The following is a 23070-nucleotide window of genomic DNA, read 5'->3' as shown; positions in this document are numbered from 1 at the left end:
AATAAGACCAGTTACTGAGAAGGAAATTGGGAGGTAAATGACCAGAGACTCTGAGTAAACACTCAGCAGCCTGACAGAGCACTTTCTTCTCCTTTGAAATGGGAAAATTCAGGCCTGTCAGGGATCCTGCAGGGTAATCACATAGGTAGTGCACATTAAGATCTAGTCAAGACTGCCCCCTCTAATTGTGGTTAAATTACAGGGAGATAGAAACAATTTCTTCTTTGTCCAAAGAAAGAAAAAGAAACTGGATAGAGAGGTGAGTACAAACTATCAGAATAAGACTCCAGGTGGTCAGGAATTAAAACCTGAAAGCATGTTCTAAAACAAAGGTTGCAGGGCTGTAGGTATTTATTTGGAAGTTATGTAAGATCTTTGCTTATTTTAGTAATAAGCTTCATTCCAATCACCTACCATTTAAAATACAGGTGAGGTTTTGAAGCATTGACTACACTAAGACTCAAGAAATGTCATTCTTATTTGTGACTCTGGGGCTGGGGAAGGCCACTGTTAGGTTAATTAGTGAATGTTAATAGTTTAGATGTAAAAACAAAAACAAAACAAAAACCAAAAAAACCCATACCTGGTAGCAAATCATACCCTAAGTGAGGGATGAGGGAATAGGGCATATATATATCAGTAATCCATAATCACAAACTTCATAAAAACGTATTTTAATAGAGAAAACATAAGCGCAACAATGGTATGTAGCCCAACACTCAGCTTAAGGCCAATAAGAAACCTTCCTACTTTGATGATGAAGTCATAACCCAGGGCCTCCTTTACCTTAAGCTGAATACTCAATTTATAGATGTAGTAAAGGAAAAAAATGAATGGTTTCAGGCTGTCAGTCTTCTTGCAAATGCCAACATATAAAACGACAATGTTTAAAAACATCCCAGTAATGTTCCAGATCACTATGTTCTGCTCCGTAGACACATTATTTCAGTACCCAAGACTGATAACAGAGTATAAACGCTAGTATAGTCCTTGGGAAGAGATCTCACCATATTAGGAAACATCACTAGGCTACAAAAGTTGATTGCAGTCAGCATTCCTGAATTTCTTCTTGGAGATGATGATGGTATTATCATCTTTAAATCCTTGTAGAGCTTTCCCTCTTTTTCATTATGCTGAAAACAACAACCTCCTTGATTGAAAAAAAAATCAGCAGATATGCTATCATTTTACATAGTGTAGCATATAGTAGCTCTTCAAAGATGAATCTAAAATCACCCCTTTAGTGTGGGTGTAGTACATCTTGGTGCCATTACTGTAAGCATTTTTTTCATTCTGTAATATTAGAGATATCACCAGTCTAGTGGTCATGCATGTTGATCCTTAAATGCTCTTTGGTACTGCAGAAAAATGCTGGGTTAATTTAACTCCACCTGTTTTACTGTTTATTTTGGTTCCGACATTTGTACTTTAAGTCTACCATTAAGAGTACCTGCAAGTTTACAATTCCCCCCCACTCAAGTTACTCTAAGATCATTGGGCCACATTTAACACAAGGCTGTTTTAACAACTTACAGGATCTGTAATAACAGTTGCCAGCAGATACACAATCTGAAAGTCTTCAATTCATTACTTGCACTGATATTCACAGTTGAAAGCCCTTGACTTGTGAGAACTACTAAAATAAACTGTAAGACACAACAAAGTTTAGAGAAGAGATATATTCTGAATCTTGAAGTTTTTTTTTCCTTGAATTACATATACAAAAGCATATTCACAGGGTGAGGGCTAGGAAAACATAAAACTGTGGTTAGAATGTGATTATGGGCAATCACAATCCTTCTGAGCCTTGTTTATTAATAGCGTTATTATTATTTGGTCTTTAAAAGTGGATTGTTGAAGACTATATGTTTCATAGCTCTGAAATTTCATGATTCTAAAACGTCTTTTTCTTCTTATTATCCTTTCCTTAGGTTTTCCAAAAGAGTATGACATGGGATGGATATGCTTAGTAGTGGAAGTGAAAATTGATGAGAAAAAGCTATGAAAATATTTGTTCAGATAAAGCATGACCAGGGGTGAAGTGGGCACCTGTACTGTAACCCTGCTGCATTTAAACAGGGTCTTAATTTCTTTTTAAAAACAAAAACCTTTAGAGAAAGTCACAGAGAGATGGTCTGAGATTTTTTCCTCTGCCACATTCACTAAGTGGAGGATTTAAATGAAAATTACTATATATAAACGAATGTACATGCACACACACAACACTCAACCTCACCCCAGACACAGAGCCAGGCTTATTTATTTCCTTTGCTAAGAAAGCTTTCTCTTAGGTGATGTGCTAATCAAATGTCACGAAGACAGAAGGACTATTATTACCACTAAAGAACTATTCAGACAGTTGCTTTAAACGTTTTTACCCCAGTCTAGATGCAGCTGTTACCACACAGCCCCAACAAGGACAGGCCAAAATTCTCACAGCCACAGTGGGTTATTTATTCAATTTTAACATTAAGATAATTAAAGAACAGTCCTACTGGGCCACCAAATTGTTCACTTTAAAGTAGTTAATTGTATGTTATGTGAATTTCACCAAAAAAAAAAAAAAAAAAAAAAAGGTACTGGGTGCTTTAAAGGCTTTATAAATTATATGGAGGGGAAAAAAACCTTTTGGGGTGTTCCACAACAGTGGGTCTTAGGACCAAACTGGAGCTGGAACAACAAAACTGTTCTAAGCACAGTATGTTCTTAGGGGTTGGGTTGGAGCTTCCAGGAACCTCGAAAATAACCATAAAATGTGAGGCGGGCTAAGAACAAAGTCAAGTCAATAGCTGCCTTATGAAGGCTGGTGTGAAGGAAGCTGGAGTAAATAGATTGGTTCTCAAGTACAATAATTTCCAGCTGGTTCATGGAACTTCTAGGTACTTCTGTACAATTCTCAAGCAGCTTATATTACGTAAGCTTGCCTTCAATTCTAAGTCCCTGATAGGTATAAACTAGATTTTTATATAACTCAAACCCAGGGTATACTCTCCAAAGCACCAGAACAGAGTAGATTCACCTTAATGAATCTTGAATTCCCAACAGTGATTCTTTAGAAAAAGCTCCTGGTTAAAGAAGCTGTGGTCTAATATGCCTAGCAATACAAGGTTGCTAAGACTAATAAATCACAGGGCAGTAAGGAGATCCAAGGAGCAGCGGCTTCTCAATCCATCAACATGGTTCCACAAACTTAGCATTCTTAAGCAATAACTTATACTTTGAAGCATTATCATTTTTAAATGTCACAGGTGATATCTTAGCTGACATATACGAACAAGTCCAGTGAATTTAAAAATATTTTAGTAGGACTTCAGGCAGGATTTTAATTTAGTCAGGAAATTAAGGATGCTTCCAAAGTAGGCATGTTTGCTATTAACTGAATGAGAAAAAAAAATATATTATATATCTATATCTCCATCTCTGAGTTCAATAACTTGTAGGTTTGTGTCTATTTACAAAGCACATTCTCTTTTGGGGAAAGTTGTCAAAATATTTTTATAACCTGTTATAATAAAATTCTTAAGTTCTCTCTACTTTCACCAATCTACTGCTTTTAATTCCAATTTGTCATATAATTAAAGCAGAATGACCTAGTCCAACTAAGAAGAGATACTTTCCCTATGTAGGTGGAAAGCTGATTCTTTCCAGTTTGCATTTAAGCTTGGGAGAAACTAGTTCACACCTGTAATATGGGCTCCTCAAGCTACCGGACTCATCATATGGCACACCTACTCCCTGTCTAAACCTTTCATGTCATAAGTAACACACTCACTGGGCATACGTACACCCGTCCAATCTCATCTCTGGCTTTTCCCAGGCATTCCCTTGCACTCTGCGTTCACATTCTCCTACTGTGCTTTGAGGAAGCAATGTTTACTCCACTGTGGGACGTTTTCCTTTGAATCACCTTCAACTTATAGGAAACGTGATCCAAGTTCCCCCAGGCAATACCATGCTTTCTGCAATTCTCTCTCACACAGTCTGACTTCGTACTCTCAAAAAAGGACTGGAGGGAAAGCAGGGAGAGAAAAGACCACAGGGGTGACGAAAGCTTGCCTTCTTTCCAACCTCTAGCCCTAATGTTAGACATCTATCTACCATCCTTTCTCTCGTTCTCACTCGTCATTTAGCACTGAGTGGTCATCATACTGACCACCGTCTCCTAATTTGTCCTTCCCTTAACAATACTATACCTGTTCTTTGTCCTCGTCAAAACCTAAAATCAATGAACTCCCTTCAACACACTCGCACCACTGGATATTTCCTGCCTTACTGGACTCTTCCTGGCACAAGATTATATCAGTTTTGTCTTCTTAAATATCTTTGTGTCCTTTCCTTCTTCACCCTCTAACCAAACTCTCATATTTGCTTTGTCCACTCCTGATGCTTTGTGTTGAATCACTGGAACATACAAAACCATATATATCTGGACTCTAAAATTTTAAATTTGATTCTTATCTTGACTCAGCAATTCTTAAATTTCTTTCCGATGCACTTCCAGGCTTATTCTCACAGACATTTAATTTCTTTCTTTCTTTTTTTTTTTTATAGGTTCCCAACTCCACTCTTTCACCCCCATTTTCTCACACAACATGCATTCAATAATTACTGATATGAGCACCTTCATCTATTCTCATTTTCTCTAATCTCACATTCTCTCTCCTAGATTTTCTGATTGTTTTTACAAATAACAAAGGAAGATATATCCCATCTCTTTTAAGTTAAACCCATAACCTAACTTGTCTCAGGAGTTTATCTCCTCCCAGCACCTACAGAAACGTGTTACTCTACTGGTTAGCCTATATTCTCTTCCGCACTATCTATGGTGTCCTCTCAATTGACTCTATGTGCTCTGCCTTTAAATATTTAGCTATCTCCCTTATCTTAAAGCAATGCCTTCTAAGATCTACCACCCATCTAATTAGCATCTTGTTTTTCTCTTCCCCTTTGTTGCCAAATGCCTTCAGTCAATGACTGCTGTATCCATATCCTTGATATTTCCTCATGAATCCTACAAATCTGCTTTCCATCTACATCTTTTTACGAAAGTAACATTTTTAAAGGTCACTAGAGACTTGGCCAAACCCAAAGCCGTTTTCCTAGATCTCATTCTTTCTGACTTCTAATTCATAATTTCTTCTCCAATCCTACTAGTTATTACTATTCCAACCCAGGCCATCTTATTTGCAATGACATACTGGAACTGCTTTCTAACTGGTCCTAATTTCAAGCAAACGTATTACAGAATTAATCTTCTTAAAATGCTACAATCAAGTTACATATTTGCCAAAGAACGTGTAGTTCTCTAACACTGACCACATCCACATCAAGACTAAACTCTTCTTCCTAGTTTTCAAAGCTTTTGCACACTTATCCCACCTTCCTATATGACCTGTAATACCTCAGACGAGTCCATCTCCTTACTATCCTTCCCTCCTGACCCTTAGCAGACCATGCTAATCTCCGTTCCCGATTCTTTGTTCAGTATGTTCCCTTTACTGTATTTTCCACTTCCATCATTTAATTTCAAGCCATCCTTCAAAAGCAAAAAGCCCCACACTTTTTATGAAGCCTTTCCCTGAATCTGCTCACAGTAACTTCTTTCTCTAACTCCCATTTTTACTTTTGTATCAGCAAAGTGTCTGATTAGCTCACTAAACATTTCATGTGTGAATACCTGTATATACTACTACCATTTATTCAGCACAAGGAGACAACGTAGTAGATATTCAAATAAAAAGACTGAGAGAAGAGACGTAGCACTAATGGCAGAAGGACTAGCTTGAAACCAGATAATTGACTTGGTTATATTTTGTAGAAAAAGACATATATATCATAATTTTGTGATATCACCTCTTTAAAAAAAATTTTTTTTTAAGTTATTGTGCTTTCAATTGTATGATATACATCTCTTAAGCAGATATGGGAAAGCTTCATGATCAAATAAACAAAAGAATCTAAAACCTTACAACTCAGTATAGGATAAAATGTCCCCCCATTTTTATATATGCATAAATAACATGGTGGTCTTCATTTCGTAAGATTTCAATGCACCTGCAATTCGTTCCTTTCTCTTGGCTTTCTGAGGTAAGGCCTCTGTGGGAGTAGCTCCCTATGTACCTGTATCACAGCAGAGGAGAGCTCTGTCAGTCTTGAAGGTGCTTGGAATACTGTACAAATAGGAGCCATGTCAGTAAAAATGTGCACACAATGCATTAAAGTTTTCTTTAAAAGAACATATATAGAGGAGGCTGTACTTAATCGCCACAACACTAAGAGTAAGACATGAGCACACACACATGACTGATAAATACTTAAATTAGAATAATGAATGTATGCCTCGCACGTTAAAATTTTTTTCACTCTCTCCAAATTATCATATATTTAAAAATTTCAAGTATCAGTATTCAATACCCTTTGTTGCCACTGTCAGAGCAATGAATAATGAAATGAGTCTAGACTGCTCTGGCTGTTCCTGTGGTTAAAATATATCAAGAGCTGACGCTATAGAAATAATTGAAATAAAACTGTCACTAGACTGTTATCCTTGATAATAGGATCTATACTTTATTCAGCCTTGTATCCCTCAAGATCTAGCTCAAGTCACTACAAAGAGTAGGCACTCAAATATTAACGCTTTGTTGAAATAAGAGGAGAGTATACAAAAGCACCACCTGTAAAAACAAAATGCAACAGTAGAATGAAAAGGAAAGTATTATTTATCAGAAAATATTTTCTAATGGAATCTTTAAGAAATTAAAAAGAGGCACTTGACATTCATCATAAGATCAAAATCATTCAACCCAGGTCTATATCCTACACACTGGCACTAAGAACTGCTGCTCTGAAATGTTTTTTTAAAAGTTAAGGATATAAAAGCATATAAAGTTTCCCTTGTGTATGACAGATCAATCAGGCAAGAATTTATCAAAAACTAATTTGAAGTTTTTAGAATTTCTCATTCTTTACCGTCATTTGGTTTCATCAATTTACTTGCTAAGTGAAGCAGTACTTTCTTTCACGTGTTGTGTAACTTTTTCTGTGTTTTAGTATAATTAATTCTGACTGATTTTAAGACTTCACTTTTTAAAACCGTAATATATATATTAAGTAAGCAAAACAGCGAAGCTTATTTGTTTAGGCTTACAAAGTCTTGGAATTACAGTTAGTTAAATGATAATCTTTAGCTAGTCTATGTGAAAGTATCTAAGTTGAAGCCTAATTACCCAAGAAAGCATTTTTCCGATTATGGTGTGTATGTGGAAAGCGGGGGTGGTGGGGGTGGTGGTGGTGGGGGGTGTTGGCGGGGGTGGGGGGGCAGGAGGGGAAGCAGGCAGAAAGACAGTCCTGGGCTCTAGCAAGTCTGGTAAACTACCTGACAGTTTTGTGGCAATGGCCAGGAATGAGAAAGGAGAGAGAAAGCTACCACAGGAAAAAAGCCTTGTTTAACAGGTATATCTCTCAAAACGGTAAGTAAATGGGAGCTAACCACCTCATGTTTTTGTAAGAAGATCCGAGTGCTGAAAGGCTTGCATTGAAGGCTGGAGAAAACTATGCGCTAGTAAGCCCTATTACAGGGAGCCCAAGTTTGTTCACAAAGCCAAGGAGCCTCAGCACCACAGGAGACATTAAGTGGATGTCTTGGCCTCTTACAGCAAAAATGAAACCATAATCAACACATACTAAAAGACTCCATATTCAACACATGCTAAAAGGCTAACAAATCTACAATATTTTATTTGTATTTTCTAAATTTCTCATAACGCTGTCCTAAAGTCACTTCTAAATAGATGTTAGAGATTGTCATTTATGCAGAATTTTACAAAAATAATTAAAATGGCTAGATAATTAGTTGTGTCTACACCCTCAGCTAACCAAATTGAAGGATATCTAAGAATAGATTTTAGTTTACCCACTATACCTCAGGACAAAGCCATTTAACTTGTGTATTATATCTAATAGAAAGTTATTAGACTTTACATAGAGAGGTAACCCTGAAAACTCCAACTCCAACATGATATTAAGTATCGCTCCTAGTAAGGTATTTCATTATTATCATTATTATTATTTTAAATCTCTAGGCTTCCTTTTTTGGTATTCATGCTACTCTTTTAATATTTTTTTAAAAAAATTAAGGCGTATCTTTTATATCACAATGGTTTTTTGAAAATCTCAAGAGGAGATCTGACTTTCCCCTTTTTTCCCAGATGCTTAATTTAGGCAGAACATAGTCATGTTTTCTGAACCAGCTTTTGTCTAATGCTCAGAACTGAATTCAGTTTATTTTCTTTCATTATCAGCTTTAGAACTATTTCAAGAAATTGTCTATTATCCAAAAACATCACTTCAACATTATATCCTAATAAAGTACACCACTATTCTCTGTGATTAACTAAAATTACCTATGACAACTTACGTGGCCTAATTTTAGAGGATCCCCAATCTCTTCTCTTCCACCTTAGTCTCATTCTGGTCAGGTACTTGTAATATAGTTTTATTATCACACTTCAATTGTGAAACAATGAGATTTCCAAACAAATATCCCACAGAACTACCGTTTTTCCAATAAAAATGTTACACTACTATGGTTGCTTCTGACATACAATATTTACCCCATATTCAAGTTTCTGATAAATCAACTGTAAGTTGAAATTCTGTTTCTGAGGCATTTCCCGGTATACTAGGCAGTGCATTAGAAAAGAGATTATATTGCATTTAGTCTATAATAATGATCTCTTAAGCGTCTCTATATAATTAACAACCATTCAAAAAGAAAGTGCAAATGTGCAAATGAGAGAGAACAAAGACAGTTTCTAAACATGAAATGCATAATATAGGATAAATCCATACAACTACAAACAATTGCTGACAACATCCTTCTGAGCATTAAATGACACCACCAATTTTGTTTTATATGTATTCTTTCTTCTCAAGTAGTCAAAGAATGCAAGACATTATCTTCTTAACTTTCAAATTTTCATGAATATATTAGGATATTACCATTTTTTCACAAATCAGAAAACAAGGAACTACCATTATCTTTGAATATTTTCAATAATAGAGCCAAAATAACAATTCTAGCTAATCTCACCTGGGATCTTAATTAGTACTACAAGTTTATTTGTGTGAGTTAAAAAATAGTATCACTCATGAGAAACAATGCCAAAATTATTAAGCTAATAAACTGTGTTAAAGGCCTAATGAAGAAATACTTTAGCAACTATGAGGTAACACACTAGTTGTAGGCATGAGGAACGTTTATATTGGCTCTTTTGGGTGTATACATTAAATGCAAAATCAGAAAGGAATCATGCAAAAATCCGGTTGCCCATGCAAGCACCCCAGAGTCTAATCCTCTCCTCTCAGTTCTGTTGTCAGGCCACAGTAGTGTGGAGACTTGTAGGCTGCTGTCCTTGTTGTAATGAATGGGAAGAGGCTGACAGTGGCATGGTCGAAACCTTCACCTCTTCTTCCCCTGTGGAAAAGTCAGTCATGGTCTAGTTATGGGTGACTAGATTTGTTAACAGTCCCTTTAAAAATGATTTCAATATTTGGAATACTGATACATATATAAAATACATGCGTAATGGCTGGAATGCGGGTGTGAAACAAGACATGAATTTTAAAATATAAACTTATCAAGTATCTAGAAAGTAGTTATACTCCAATCACACCCTTAAATTTAACACTATGTCAGATTTAAGAACAAATATAATAGATTTAGAATTATAAATATACAAAAAGGAAAAAAAAAAAGAGACCAGGAAAGCCATTCTTTTCCAAGCCAATTGGACCCCTTATATATTTAGACACTCCTAATAGTAAGCAGTATTTTGTGAAAAAATTAAAACTAAATTCTCAGAAGTGAAAATGTGATTTTTTAAAAGGGAAAAATGACAAATCCATGTTTTAAAAGCAGTAATAATGTTTAGAAAAAAGAAATAAAAAGACGTAAATATTAATTTAGCAAATTACCATACAGCATCTGAAAATTCAATGTGCACTTTTGAAGTAATCAGAAAATAGTAAAATGCTAACAATGATCCAATTGACTGAAAGTGAGATGACTACTTCTAGGTCAGAGAACTGTACATGAAATGAGATCAGTTCTCCCAATTATAATTGATAATTGACTACAAGTGACTTGTTTCACACGTGACTCAAAATTCAATCAAGTCACTGTTAAAACAGCTAATTCAGAAACTAAGAATTTTTTTCTTAAATGCCCTCTCTTAAGTAAAATTCAAATGAACAAAAACATGAACAAAAATCTAATCCTAAACAGTTTCAAATATTTTTCTAGGTATATTCTGAAACAACAATGTTTACAGACTTAGACTATTATTTGTTTTCCAAATAATTTTTAGCATTATGGAATAAAAACATCTTGGCAGGGAGTTCTTTGAAAAACAAATCTGCAAAGTTACACTTGGAAAGACAGCTTAACTGATAACATGAAGATAAAGACTTTCAGTCTTTAGAACAGGTTATTTCATAGTTTTTCAGTAAATTGGCAAAGATTCTATAAATCCCAAATACATAGCAAGGAGGCTGTGTAAAGGAAATTTTAGACTAGAGCTCTTGGTGAGAACGTGGTACTCATAAGAACTAAGCAAGAGATTAATTTTCATCAAGTCAATGAAATTCATTCTATTTTGTAACTACAGGTCATATTCCTGAGATGGGCCAATTGTCTCATGAATAGATACTGCTGATAAAAAGGGACCTCCCAAGTGTGTGAGAGCAAAAATCACTTACTATGGGAAGAAAGCCATGTTAAAGTAAATGCCAGTAATCTTCATTTATGAAGGAGAACATCAATGTTGTAATGAAAAACCATTTCAGTTACTAAATCTGAGATCTGGGTTCTTATCCTAATTCTACTACTAATTGAATGTGTGACTTTTAACAAATTATTTAACCTTTCCAGAACACAGCTTTGCCATTCCTAAAATGAAGGAGTTGAACAAGGTTAGGTCACTTTTCAGGACAAAAAAGTCACTTTTTAAAACAAAAGCACATGGTTCCAATAATAAAAAAGGTCTGAATGGACTTCACTATTACTGCCCACTGATCAAAGTTTTCCCTCAAGAATATTTATTCCAAAAATCCTTCTAAATTTAGCAAACTGAATATGCAGCCAAGAAAATGCTGCTAAAAAGATTTCACTTAATTAAGGAAATAACTAATTTTAAACACAAAAATGATTTCAATTTGGCAGAGGAAATGGAAACCATGTTTCTGTCAAACCTCTGGCAACTGTCCTTCCCATGATAGGTTTCAGTGTATCAATTTTTAATAATTAACTGAAACAAACCAAAACTTAAAATTTAAATACAAATATATAATAAATATAGATATAGTTTCTGTATGATACACAGAAGACTGACACCTCTGAGTGTTTACTCCTAAAGGTCAGGAACCTCATTTTGCTCTACATATCTAAAGAATAAATATACATGCCTTTTCCAGTACTGAATATTGTCTAAGTATATCTCAAAGTGGCAGGCCTCACTAAAACAGTATGTACTCTCCACTATGTAGCACTTAACAGCTACCCTGTGTAAGATACCATGATATTCACTGCAGAATACAGAGTTAGGCCTTTTTCAATAGTTCAACTCAAGTACAACTGAGTTACAGCTAGGGGTGGGAGGCAGATATTGCCTACCTATTAAATTGCTTCAAATAATTCACAGTTAAGATGTACACAGTTTTTCAGAATTTTAGTTTGTCATTTCTAATTGTTACTGAAAATCCTCAATCATCTGGCTACAATTATAAAACTATTCTGTTTTGAGGCTCAGCACATTCAGCTTTCTGAGGTATGTGTCAAATATTTATAAGCCATGGAAGGATTCTATAACTCTTGATAACAATTTTAAGTATTTTGGTACATTAAAACTAAAATTTCTCTGGTCATGAGAGCCTTAAAAGTAATCTAACAGTAAGCTTAATCATAAGTCACCATTTAAATACCAAGCTAGTATGCACAGTCAAAAACTGAAAATCTGAAATAACAAACTCTCCCCACCTCCCACAAAATACAACAATGATTCAGAACCTATAGTCGGTGACCTCATTCTTAGAATTTCTGGGAAAACAAATGTATTTTATGCTCTATGGTTGAGTATACGCTAAAAGAAAAGAAAAGCCCACCAAGATAGGACCATAATTTAATGCCACATTTTTTTCATAAAGCACCTACTTTAGATGAAGATTTCAAATGACTAACATGAGGACAACTACACTCAAAACTCAGTGATTACTCATCACCCTTGTGGCATTTCCAGAATATATACTGGCTTGAAATATTTGGTTTAAAACTGCTCTTTTTGTACTAATGGACAATATGATAACTATGAAATCAGAAGAACAGATAATTTTTGAAGATGGTCATGTAATAAGTCAAATAAAAGTACACAATGAAGACAGCTAAGAACTAGTTCCACAAAGGCATCCTCCTTCCTATCAGATCAAGTTCATACTGTTTTGCCTCACCGTCAGAGCTCTCCGTCCTCTCATCCATTCTATGTATAAAATATATGAAGGACCTCCTGGTATAGAAGGCAGTTCTAATGCTTCTTAATGTAATGACATACTAAATCCTGCCTCTATACCTTTATTCAGGAGTTTCCATCAACATAAAAGGTTTTTTCCTTTCCCTCCTGCTAACCCGAATCCAGGATACAGATCAATTCCTACTTCTTCAACGAAGCCTCCCCAACAATTTATAGGCTCCACTGATGTGTTTTGGATTCCAGTATGATATGGTTACCACTTTCATACACAGTTTTATTTTATCTCGTCAACTACACTGTACAGTACCTAGAAATAGTAGCCATATTTTATACTTGTTCTGTATTATCCACATGGCCCAGTTCATTGTTGGGCAAACAGATACCCAAATACTTATAGTATTGGTTTAATATTTTATTGTTAAATGTTTAGAATATTTAGGGGAACTTAACTTTAACTTTTAGTGTTATAATGTTATGAGATACACTACTAGTAATTTAAATGCCACATTTCTAAATGGTTGAAACAAAGCAAAACAAAACACAATTACGTTCTAATATGCTGTCTACAGTGGATGAAAAAAAGAGTACCAGGAACTGAACACTTAGTGTTTCACAAGTGAATATCATGTAGAAGAGGAATGAAAAATGTCACTCTCGATTACCTACTAACTACCATATCAAATGAACAAATAACATGAGTCCCACCAATGTGCAAACCACTACATTAGGTGCTATCATGCTTATGTGTAAATTAACTTCACTGTATCAACAGCCACAAACCATACTCTCTTAACCCAACTACTTGTCTTGAAAATGAAATGTTGTTGGTCACAAAGAGAATAGAGCCAAAGAATTTTGATGGATCTCTGTAAATTTATCTATCAACCTTGCTAAAAACAAGAGAACGAACGCTTTGCTGGTAACAGCACATTATTACAATAATGCTGTGCCATGTCATATCACAAAGGCCATGAAAAGGGATAAAAATAAATTTTATAAGTTATATAACAGAGTGAAGGACTATTCTATTCTACTTGAGAGAATCAGGAGAGAACAAACTCTTTTACCAGTCATATCTAAAGCCCAAATTAAATTTTGAAAAACTATTAATAAGAAAGATTCCTTTAGATATAGAAGTCACTTGATCTAATAAATATCATATGGGACCTTAAAAGCCAAAAGTTCTGAAACCTTCAAGGGTAGCAGTACAAAACCAGAAGTATTCTGGCATCACTTACAGGAACCTAATATTTACCCCAGAAATAAAAACATGACAGACCAAAAGGAAAAATATCTCTCCTTGAACAATTTCTTTTTCACAGAAAGTATACTTATACACATATGTCTGTGAAACATTAATAATGAGAGTTCTCAAATATTAAGTCCTTTATTAACATATAGCACAGTTTTGATGTATGTGTGTGTGTGTGTGTGTTTGTACATGTCTATCAGTCAAAATAAGTAAGTTGTCAAAAGGAGTTAAGAGAGTGGCTTTATCCCTCATGCTCTCACTAATTACCATCTGTAAAAAAATTTTTGAACCAGTTTACTTTTAGAATGTACAATCAGAATTTTTACCATGGTGTTGGACTTTATGGCACCATAATTTCAGAGCCCATTTTTTTTCTTTGTCTTTTTACATTTATATGCCATAAGAAAGTCTGGTAACTATTCTATTAAGTAAAATGCTTCCAAGCAATAACTAGGTATAATACTCCACCATCCTTATAAAGCTCAATATTACAAGGCATCCATCTAATTAAAATTTTTTTAGATTATGATAAAGAGTTTTTCCCATTGAAATTTCCAAGACTGATGATAAATACTTTCTGTTATTCAAAAGTTCCCTCCCTACCCACCCAACAACCTGAAGGCATGAGTTATTCACAAATTCTCAAAGGCTATGAATGAACCTACCTGCTATAGGGATCCCTCCCAGACCTGTGTTGTGCTGTGGCGGGAGATTCAAGTCCAAGAAATTACTATTTGAGGTGGGATTTGCTGTGTGGTTCAAGTGCATGATGCTATTGCGTGGAAAGGCCATCCAAGGATAGCGGGCTGCCTGGCCTGGAAAACTGAATGAATTATAAACTGCTCGGTGCTGCTGAAATTGAGGGAACCTCTGTGGCAAGACTGAAAAGGTACTATTGAGACTCGAGTTGGCATTTGTAGGTGCAGCAGGATGTAGGAATCCAGAGCCCGGACCTTTGGTGGTTGTAGTGTGTGAAGAGGAGTTCTGAAGAGATGTGGGCGAAAGGGAAGGTTGGTCTTGGACTGACAGTTCCTTTTCAATCAGGTCTGCTAAGGCTTTTCGAGTGACATCAAAGGGATCAAAACCCAAGTCATCCTCTGGTTGTTTAGAAGAACCAAAGCCAAATGCTGCTTGCCAGTCTGTAGAAGACGATACTGGGATTGTTTCTGGTGGGAAAAAAAATCAGTGATGAATTTAAAATATATAGCTCACTTCCACACTAGTGCAACATCATACTATAACACAACGGCAAATATACGCAAAATCTACGTAATTTCTTATAACATTACGACTGTCAAATTACAAAAGGCCTCAGATACTTCTAGCAATGATTTCATCCATAAGTTACTAACTTCAAAAACTGAATGATATAGACTGATTTTGCTGATCAAAGAAAACAAAGTACTATTTGAAACCCAAATTATACTCTCAACTAGTCATCATCAAAACCCAAAATAAGTCATTTAAATGAAATAAAGTAATAAGTATAACAGAATTCAATTAGTAAAGTTTATTTTTGAAATGTATTTATCAAAGACGAAGTATAATTTTGAATATATGCTTTACATACTACTACTATAACTTAATGAAAAAAGTATCCATTTAATCTTTGTATTTTTAAATTGTCTTGATTTTGTGTTATCCTTCACATTAACGAGAACTTACGATGAATGAAATTGGAAATGTCTCAAAATGTAACTTTAAAAATTAACTAACATACTTCTTTGTCAGCTGGGGAAACATTTTAAAATATATAACTATACAAACACAAATCTAATTAAAAATTGTAAGCCCTTAATACTTCCTAGAGGAGTAAGCATTTGATTATTGGAAAAATGATCTAACCCTTGATTTCTGGAGAAATTTGTCTGTTAACATGGTAAGTTCTAGGTCACAGAACTACTTACCTAACCATCCAATTCCTTGCCATTTAAAAGTTTACATTTTTATGAAAAAGGGAGTGGACAAAAAAAGGATAAAAACACATCCAGCAAAGGTCTCATTTTAGTCTGAGTATAATTACTAACACACACAGTATTGTTATATACCTGATGTGAAGAGGCTCTGTGGTTCTGGTGCTGTAGGCCAGTCACTGGATGTCTGTGGGGAACTGGGGAAAGGAGGAAGCCCACTTGGGATAGGGTTGGGATGGCGGAAATTGTCTGAGAATAACGACTGTGACTCAGTTACTGCCCCTTCAAAAGGAGACCGTGCACTGTGATTGGATGAACTGATAGGGATGACTGGATTGGATTTTGATAAACCAGGTGGTGGTGAAGGTGTATCACTGTTAGATATCTAAATAAAATGGAAAAAGAAAAGAATAATCAATATAAGTTTATACAATGTAATAAGCCATAGTTTAAAAGGCTTGCAATGAAAGGTATTAGAATAGTGATCTTCAAAAACTGGGGTACTTGAAGACTTTTTTATGAGAGCATAAATTTTCAAAAAAATCCATCAACTTATATATGTACTCTTTTATAAAACTGACCCTCCTGAAAAGACACAGCCAGTATCCTCTCCTTTTACAACCTAATTTCTCTTACTTTACAAAGACAATACTATTTCTCACTCTCTGGGATCTAACTATAGTATCTTGCCCAAGTGTGAAAACTTTCTGGGAGCCAAACAAAACTTTATTAGAAATATTAAGATTAGTGATGACACAGTGACTGACTCTAATGACTAGATTCTTTGGCCAACTAGATGATTCCCAATACTTCAGTTCTGAACAAAATGGAAAGAAGATCTAATCAAGCTATTTCCAAAAGCATCATTAAAAATAGTTTTTATAAGAAATCTTAATATGATTCTTAGGTATTTAATTCACAAGGAGTTCAAAAATTTGAGTGATATTGATATAACTCTTTCTTCCATCTACTTATTTATATGAACAAGATGTTTCAGCACCTGTATTTAGAAAAATGAAAACATGACTAGATTGCTGCTGAAACATCTCCTTGTACCAACATGTAATATTCATCCATGGATACAAAAAAACTAATTTTAAAATGCCCTATCCACTTCATTAAGAGGTAAATTTCCAATACAATTTTAGTGTTTATGTTTAATTTTTTAATCAAACTCTATACTTATATATATATTGCTTTGATCAAATCAATACTATAAATAAAAATTCAGAAGAAAGAAGTTTGGCATGTGTCAACAAAATATTTTTATTTCCAATTCAAAATTTATACGTCTACTTTTATTTGAGAGAATGCCTATCAAGCATAAACTATATATATATATATATATATTTTTTTTTAATTTAATTTAATTTATTTTTGGCTGTGTTGTGTCTTCGTTGCTGTGCGTGGACTTTCTCTAGTTGTGGCGAGCAGGGACTACTCTTCGTTGCAGTGCATGGGCTTCTCATTGCGGTGGCTTCTCTTGTTGCGGAGCACGGGCTCTAGCCACGCGGGCTTCAGTAGTTGCGGCACGTGGGCTCAGTAGTTGTGGCTTGCGGACCCTAGAGCGCAGGCTCAGTAGTTGTGGCTCACGGGCTTAGTTGCTCCGTGGCATGTGGGATATTCCTGGACCAGGGCTCGAACCCATGTCCCCTGCATTGGCAGGAGGATTCTTAACCACTGAGCCACCAGGGAAGTCCCAAGCATAAACTATATTGCATTAAGAAAAAATTCTGTAATGCCAGTGAAAATTAAAAAATGAATTCAAGGAATGATGTAAAATTTCTGATTGTTAAAGAATAGCTTGTGTAAATGGATGAGGGAGAAACAAAACATTCTGATACTTAAATCTCTCAGATACTTATTAAAACCCAATGTAGCATGTTTATTTAAAAATACCAAAATTTATAATAAGCTGGAAATTACATCCTTTGCAGCTATTTTTAACTTATTATGAAAAAAATTTAACGTTAACTTAAAATATACAAGGGGATATACAGATTTTCAAATTCTTTCATGGAAACTGTGAACAACAAGTTTAGAAAAACAATGTATTTTAGATCTCTAAGTTTCTCACACTGTGGGGAACTGGCTGTTCTTTACAGAAGAGATTAGAACTACACTTTTTTTTTTTTGAAACCAAAGTAAGAGGTGTACAGAAACTTAAGTAGTGAAAAGCTAGCAACTAGACAAGATGATACAAAGCATGGTCTAAAGATCAGGACCTCATTCTGTATCATAGTGGATGCAACTTTGAACTTAACTATTTGGTTTATCATTTCAAAGCCAAAAGTCATTTGAGGGAAGGGGGAAAGCTTGGGGGCAAGTTCACTGAGAGAAATAGAAAATTAAAGTTAGTTTGGGATTAGCAGATGCAAACTATTATCTATAGGATGGATAAACAACAAGGTCCTACTGTATAGCACAGGGAACTATATTCAGTATCCTGTGATAAACCATAGTAGAAAATAATATGAAAAAGAATATATATATGTATAACTGAGTCACTGTACTGTACAGCAGAAATTAACACAACATTGTAAATCAACTATACTTCAATAAAATTTTAAAAAAAGAAAAGAAAATTAAAGTTGACAGCAAGGGACAAGGGGAGCATGGGGCAGAGAAACAACTCAAAATCAAGAATGCAGAAGGCATGTTAGTCTGGGACCATTTCATGTAGGGTCAAAAAGACCAAGAATATCAGGGACTCCAAGGACACTAATGTATTAGCACACAGTACAATAACATATGGTCATAATGATAATTCTGAGTCATCAAGAAAGGGTTAAATTATGCTCTATTCTGTGGAGAAAAAGAGGGCTAATTATAATACATTTAATAAAGATGTCCACTGAAAGTGTTTTTAAATTGTTTCAGTATTTAAAGTATTTTTCACTATCTAGAAAATTCACTTGCATAGAATGTCTTGTTTCAGCAGATGGCAGATAAATGAAGGAATACAGTATCAAAATCTTACCTGCTGGGAATTATCACCATTCCCTATGCTGAGAGAATCGGAAGGTTTGTCAATGGGGCTGTAAAAAGGAAAAAATAAAGTCAAATCAGAGTACATTTATTCCCCACGACCAAAGCCAGAAAAATAGACATTTTATCATCTAAACATTTATTGGAGCACTCTGATGTAAGACATTAGGTTAGATGCTGGGGACACAAAGAAGTATAAGATAAAATCTCTATCCTTGAGCAATTTACAGTCTAATTAGATTCTCAAAAAACAACGGGTGAAACAATAGCTTATGAAAAAAAAAGTATTGCTTAAAATGGATACTAATCTATTATTTAGTTTTGTGCCCATGATAAACACTTCCCCATTAAAATTCTTGAAGTAATACTCACCTATTTTTCTAGGTGCTTAATGGAGAGCGTAAAAGTTACTGAAATGTTATCTACAGGTTCTTAAAGGCAATACCTTTTTTTAATACTTCAATATCCTAATCATAACCCTAGAGAAGGCATATGTAAGTGTACACACACACACAAACACACACACACACAGGAGACTAACAGAAAGAAACTTTTGTGCAAACTATTGCCTCAAACTAAAACAGTAAAACTTGATTTCCACAAGAGAAAATGCAGTATCACAGTAACACAGATTTGCTAACTTCAAGTCCATTTTAACTCATCTGACTTAAAAACAAAAATCTTTATAAACATTACAACACTGACCTAGCAAGTCATTTCTACAACTAACTTTAACCCAGCACATGAACAAAAGATAAGTATTAGTACCCATATACTAATACTTATTTCTGATACAATATTATAGCAAAAAAATTTAAGATTCCAAATTTCTCAAAATTATTTTATTGCCTGGAAACATATACAAAGTCACCTTACAAATAGACAACTTACTGGTACCACATTTAATTGTTCTAGAAAAATTTAACAAGAACCCAACCTGAATACCAAGTGTATCTTCTGCAGAAACACTGCCAGATGCTCTTGAATCTGATTGATAAGTCTGAAATTTACTTGAAGAGCATCTTTACTTATTATTCACAGTATATCAATAAATCAATTCATATTATTGTCAAGTGGCTAATACAAATAATTTTAAGATACAGCACTGAGCCCACTTAATTTAGAGGCAGTTGGGGAAACAAGACAGGTACACACCAACAAATATCAGCCAGTGTCAACTATTAAATGAACTGTTTAAACACTAAATGCCATAAATCTTTAGAAAAAAGAGGAGCCACCCCAAGTGGGGCAATTAGGAAAAGTCTCCTAGGGAAGTTCACATTTAACTAGGTCCTTAAAAAGATTTGCACATTGGGAGGAGGAAGGGAAAGGGGGAAAAACAGCATTAAATGTAGGAAGAGCAAGTGTTTCAAGAATCAAAAGGTCGTAGAAAAGGTTGAGAGAAAGGTAATTAGTTTAAGCTAACATATAGGATGATTTTAACAATGGGAGGTAAGGATAGAAAGATAAGACACCACAGGTCAATGGAAATTTTTTTGAGCACAGAAATGATATGTAATAAATAAAGTAGTGTTTTAGAAAGATTAATTTGGTGATAGCATGAAGAACAGGCTGGAATATAATTCAGATAATCTGAGATAAACTTGCAATATTTTTTAAAAATTTACTGTGGTAAAATACACTTAATATAAAATTTACCATCTTAACCATTTTTAAGTGTACACTTCAGTGGTACTAAATACACACACCTTGTTGTACAACTATCACCAACATCCACCCGCATAACTCTTTTAATCTTATGAAAATGAAATTCTATACCCACTAAACAACAACTCCCCATTTTCCCCTCCTTCCAGCATCTACCATATACTTTCTATTTAGATGACTTTGACTATTCTAAATGCCTTGTATATAAGTGGAATCAGAGTATTTGTCTTTATTGTGACTAGCTTATTCCATAAACAATAATGTTCTCGAAGTTCATCCATGTTGTAACATACTGCAGAATTTCCTTCCTTTTTAAAACTGAATATTACATTGTATATATGTACCACATTTTGCTTGTCCATTCATCTGTCCATGGACACTGAGATTGCTTCTACATTTAAGCTACTGTGAGTAATGGGGCTATGACATAAGTGTACAAATATCGCTTCAATATACTGCTTTCAATTCTTTTACATGTATATAAAGAAGAATTGGTGGATCATATGGTAGTTTTACTTTTAAGTTTTTGAGGAACTGCCATACTATCTTCCACTACAGCTGTACCATTTTACATTCTCACCAACAGTGCACAAGGACTCCAATATCCCCACATTCTTTCAAACTCTTGTTTTCTGCTTTTTTGATAGTGGCTATGCTAACGGGTGTGAGGAGAATGGGTATGAGATGTCTCATTGTAGTTTTGAGTTGCATATCCCTAATGATTAGTGATGTTGTGCATTTTTTCATATGCTTATTGGCCATTCACATATCTTCTTTGGAGAAATGTCTATTCAAGTCCTTTGCCCATTTCTGAACTGGGTTATTTGATTTTTTTTGTTGTTGAGTTTTAGGAGCTCTCTACATATTCTGGTTAATAATCCTTATCAGATATATAATTTGCAAATATTTTTTCCCATTCTGTAGCTTGTGGATAGTGTCTTTCGACTTACAAATATTTTTAAGTTTTCATGAAGTCCAATTTGTCTATTTTTTCTTTTGTTACCTGTGCCTTTGGTGTCATATCCAAGAAATCACTGTCAAATTCAATGTCATGAAGCTTTTGTCCTATGCTTTCTCTTAAGGTTTTTTTTTGGGGGGGGGTGTTTTAGGTCTTAAATTTAGGTGCTTGATCCATTTTGAATTAATTTTTGAATATGCTGTTAGGTAAGGATCCAACTTCATTCTTCTGCATGTAGATACCCAGTTTTCCCAGCACCATCTGTTGAAAAGATTGTCCTTTCCCCAGGAGTCTGGCCTTGGTACCCTTGTCAAAAGTCATTTGGCCATATTTGTGACAGTTAATATTTATGGGCTATTTCACTGGTCTACACGTCTATCTTTATGTTGATCCCACACTATTTTGATTACTGCAGCTTTGTATAAGTTTTGAAATCAGGGAGTGTGGGTCCTCCAGTTTTATTCTTCTTGTTCAAGATTATATTGGCTATTTGGAGTCCTTTGAGATTCTATATGAATTTTAGGATGGATATTTTACCTGCAAAAAATGTCACTGGGATTTTTGACATGATTGGGATTGAATCTGTAGATTGCTTTGGGTAGAATTGACTTTTTAATATTAAGTATTCCAATCCATGAACATGAGATGTTGTTTTCATTTATTTATGTGGCTTTTAAAATTTCTTTCAGCAATGTTTCATAGTTTTCTTGTACAAGTCTTTCACTTCCTTGGTTAATTCCTAAGTATTTTATTCTTTTGATCCTACTGTGAATGAAATTGCTTTTGTAATTTCTTTTCAGATTGTCCACTGTTCATGTACAGAAATGCAAATGATTTTTGCGTGTTGACTCTGTATCTTGTTACACTGCTGAATTCACTTATTAGTTCTAACAGGTGTGTGTGTGTGTGTGTATGATCTTTAGGATATTCTACATATAAAACCATACCATCTGCAAAAAGAGATAATTTTACTTATTCTTTTCCAATTTAAATGCCTCTTCTTTTTCTTGGCCAATTGCTATGGCTAGAAAATACAATACTGTATTGAACAGAAGTAGTGAAAGCAGGCATCCCTGCCTTGTTCCTCACCTCAGAGGAAAAGCTTTCAGTCCTTCCACCATTGAAAGATGACTGTGGTTTTTCATATATGGCTCTTACTATGCTGAAGTAGCTTCCTTCTGTTCCTAGGTTAATTGTTTTTGTCATGAAAGAGTGTTTAATTTTGTCAAATGCTTTTTCTGCATCTATTGAGAGATCCTGTGGTTTTTATCCTACATTCTGTTGATGTGGCATATTGCGCTGCTCAATTTTCACACGTTAGACCATCCTTGCATTCTAGGAATAAACCACACTTGGTCTTGGTGCATAATCCTTTTAATGTGCTGAATTCTGTATGCTCGTGTTCTGTTAAAGACATATGCATCAATGTTCATTAGGGGTTTAAAGTTTGCTTTTCTTACAGTGTCTTTGTCTGGCTTCGGTTATCAGGGAATGTTGGCCTCAAAGAATGAGTTAGGAATCATTCCCTTCTCTTCAAGTTTTGGGAAAAACTTGAGAAGGACTGGTATTAGTTCTCCTTTAAATATCTGGTAGAATTCACCAGTGTAGCCATTAGGTCCAGGACTTTTCTTTGTTGGGAGATATTTGATTACTAATTCAATCTCCTAACTGGTTATACATTTATTCATGTATTTTATTTCTTTGTAACATAGTCTTGGTAGGTTTTATGTTTCTGGGAATCTGTCCCTTTCGTCTAGGTGATCCAATTTG

The 23070-nt window shown here is 34.7% G+C and overlaps 1 protein-coding gene across 8 annotated transcripts in view; it reads right to left on the bottom strand.

Annotated features, from left to right (window-relative positions):
- The window catches only part of CNOT4 (CCR4-NOT transcription complex subunit 4), a 140453-nt gene that overhangs the window by 15944 nt on the left and 101439 nt on the right, over window positions 1–23070 (bottom strand). For 6 of the 8 annotated variants that reach the window (XM_059933304.1, XM_059933303.1, XM_059933307.1 and 3 more), the window contains 3 exons: window positions 18667–18724; window positions 15822–16071; window positions 14439–14939 (listed from right to left, as the gene is read on the bottom strand). In XM_059933304.1, coding sequence (XP_059789287.1) covers window positions 14439–14939; window positions 15822–16071; window positions 18667–18724 — 809 coding nt within the window. Of the gene's footprint in view, window positions 1–8478; window positions 9476–14438; window positions 14940–15821; window positions 16072–18666; window positions 18725–23070 lie in introns of those variants that run through there. The other 2 variants (XM_059933309.1, XM_059933311.1) reach the window with 1 other exon arrangement.

The sequence above is a fragment of the Balaenoptera ricei genome, chromosome 9, assembly GCF_028023285.1.
Source record: "Balaenoptera ricei isolate mBalRic1 chromosome 9, mBalRic1.hap2, whole genome shotgun sequence".
Lineage (NCBI taxonomy): Eukaryota > Metazoa > Chordata > Mammalia > Artiodactyla > Balaenopteridae > Balaenoptera > Balaenoptera ricei.
This window is presented reverse-complemented; position numbering and strand designations above follow the sequence as displayed.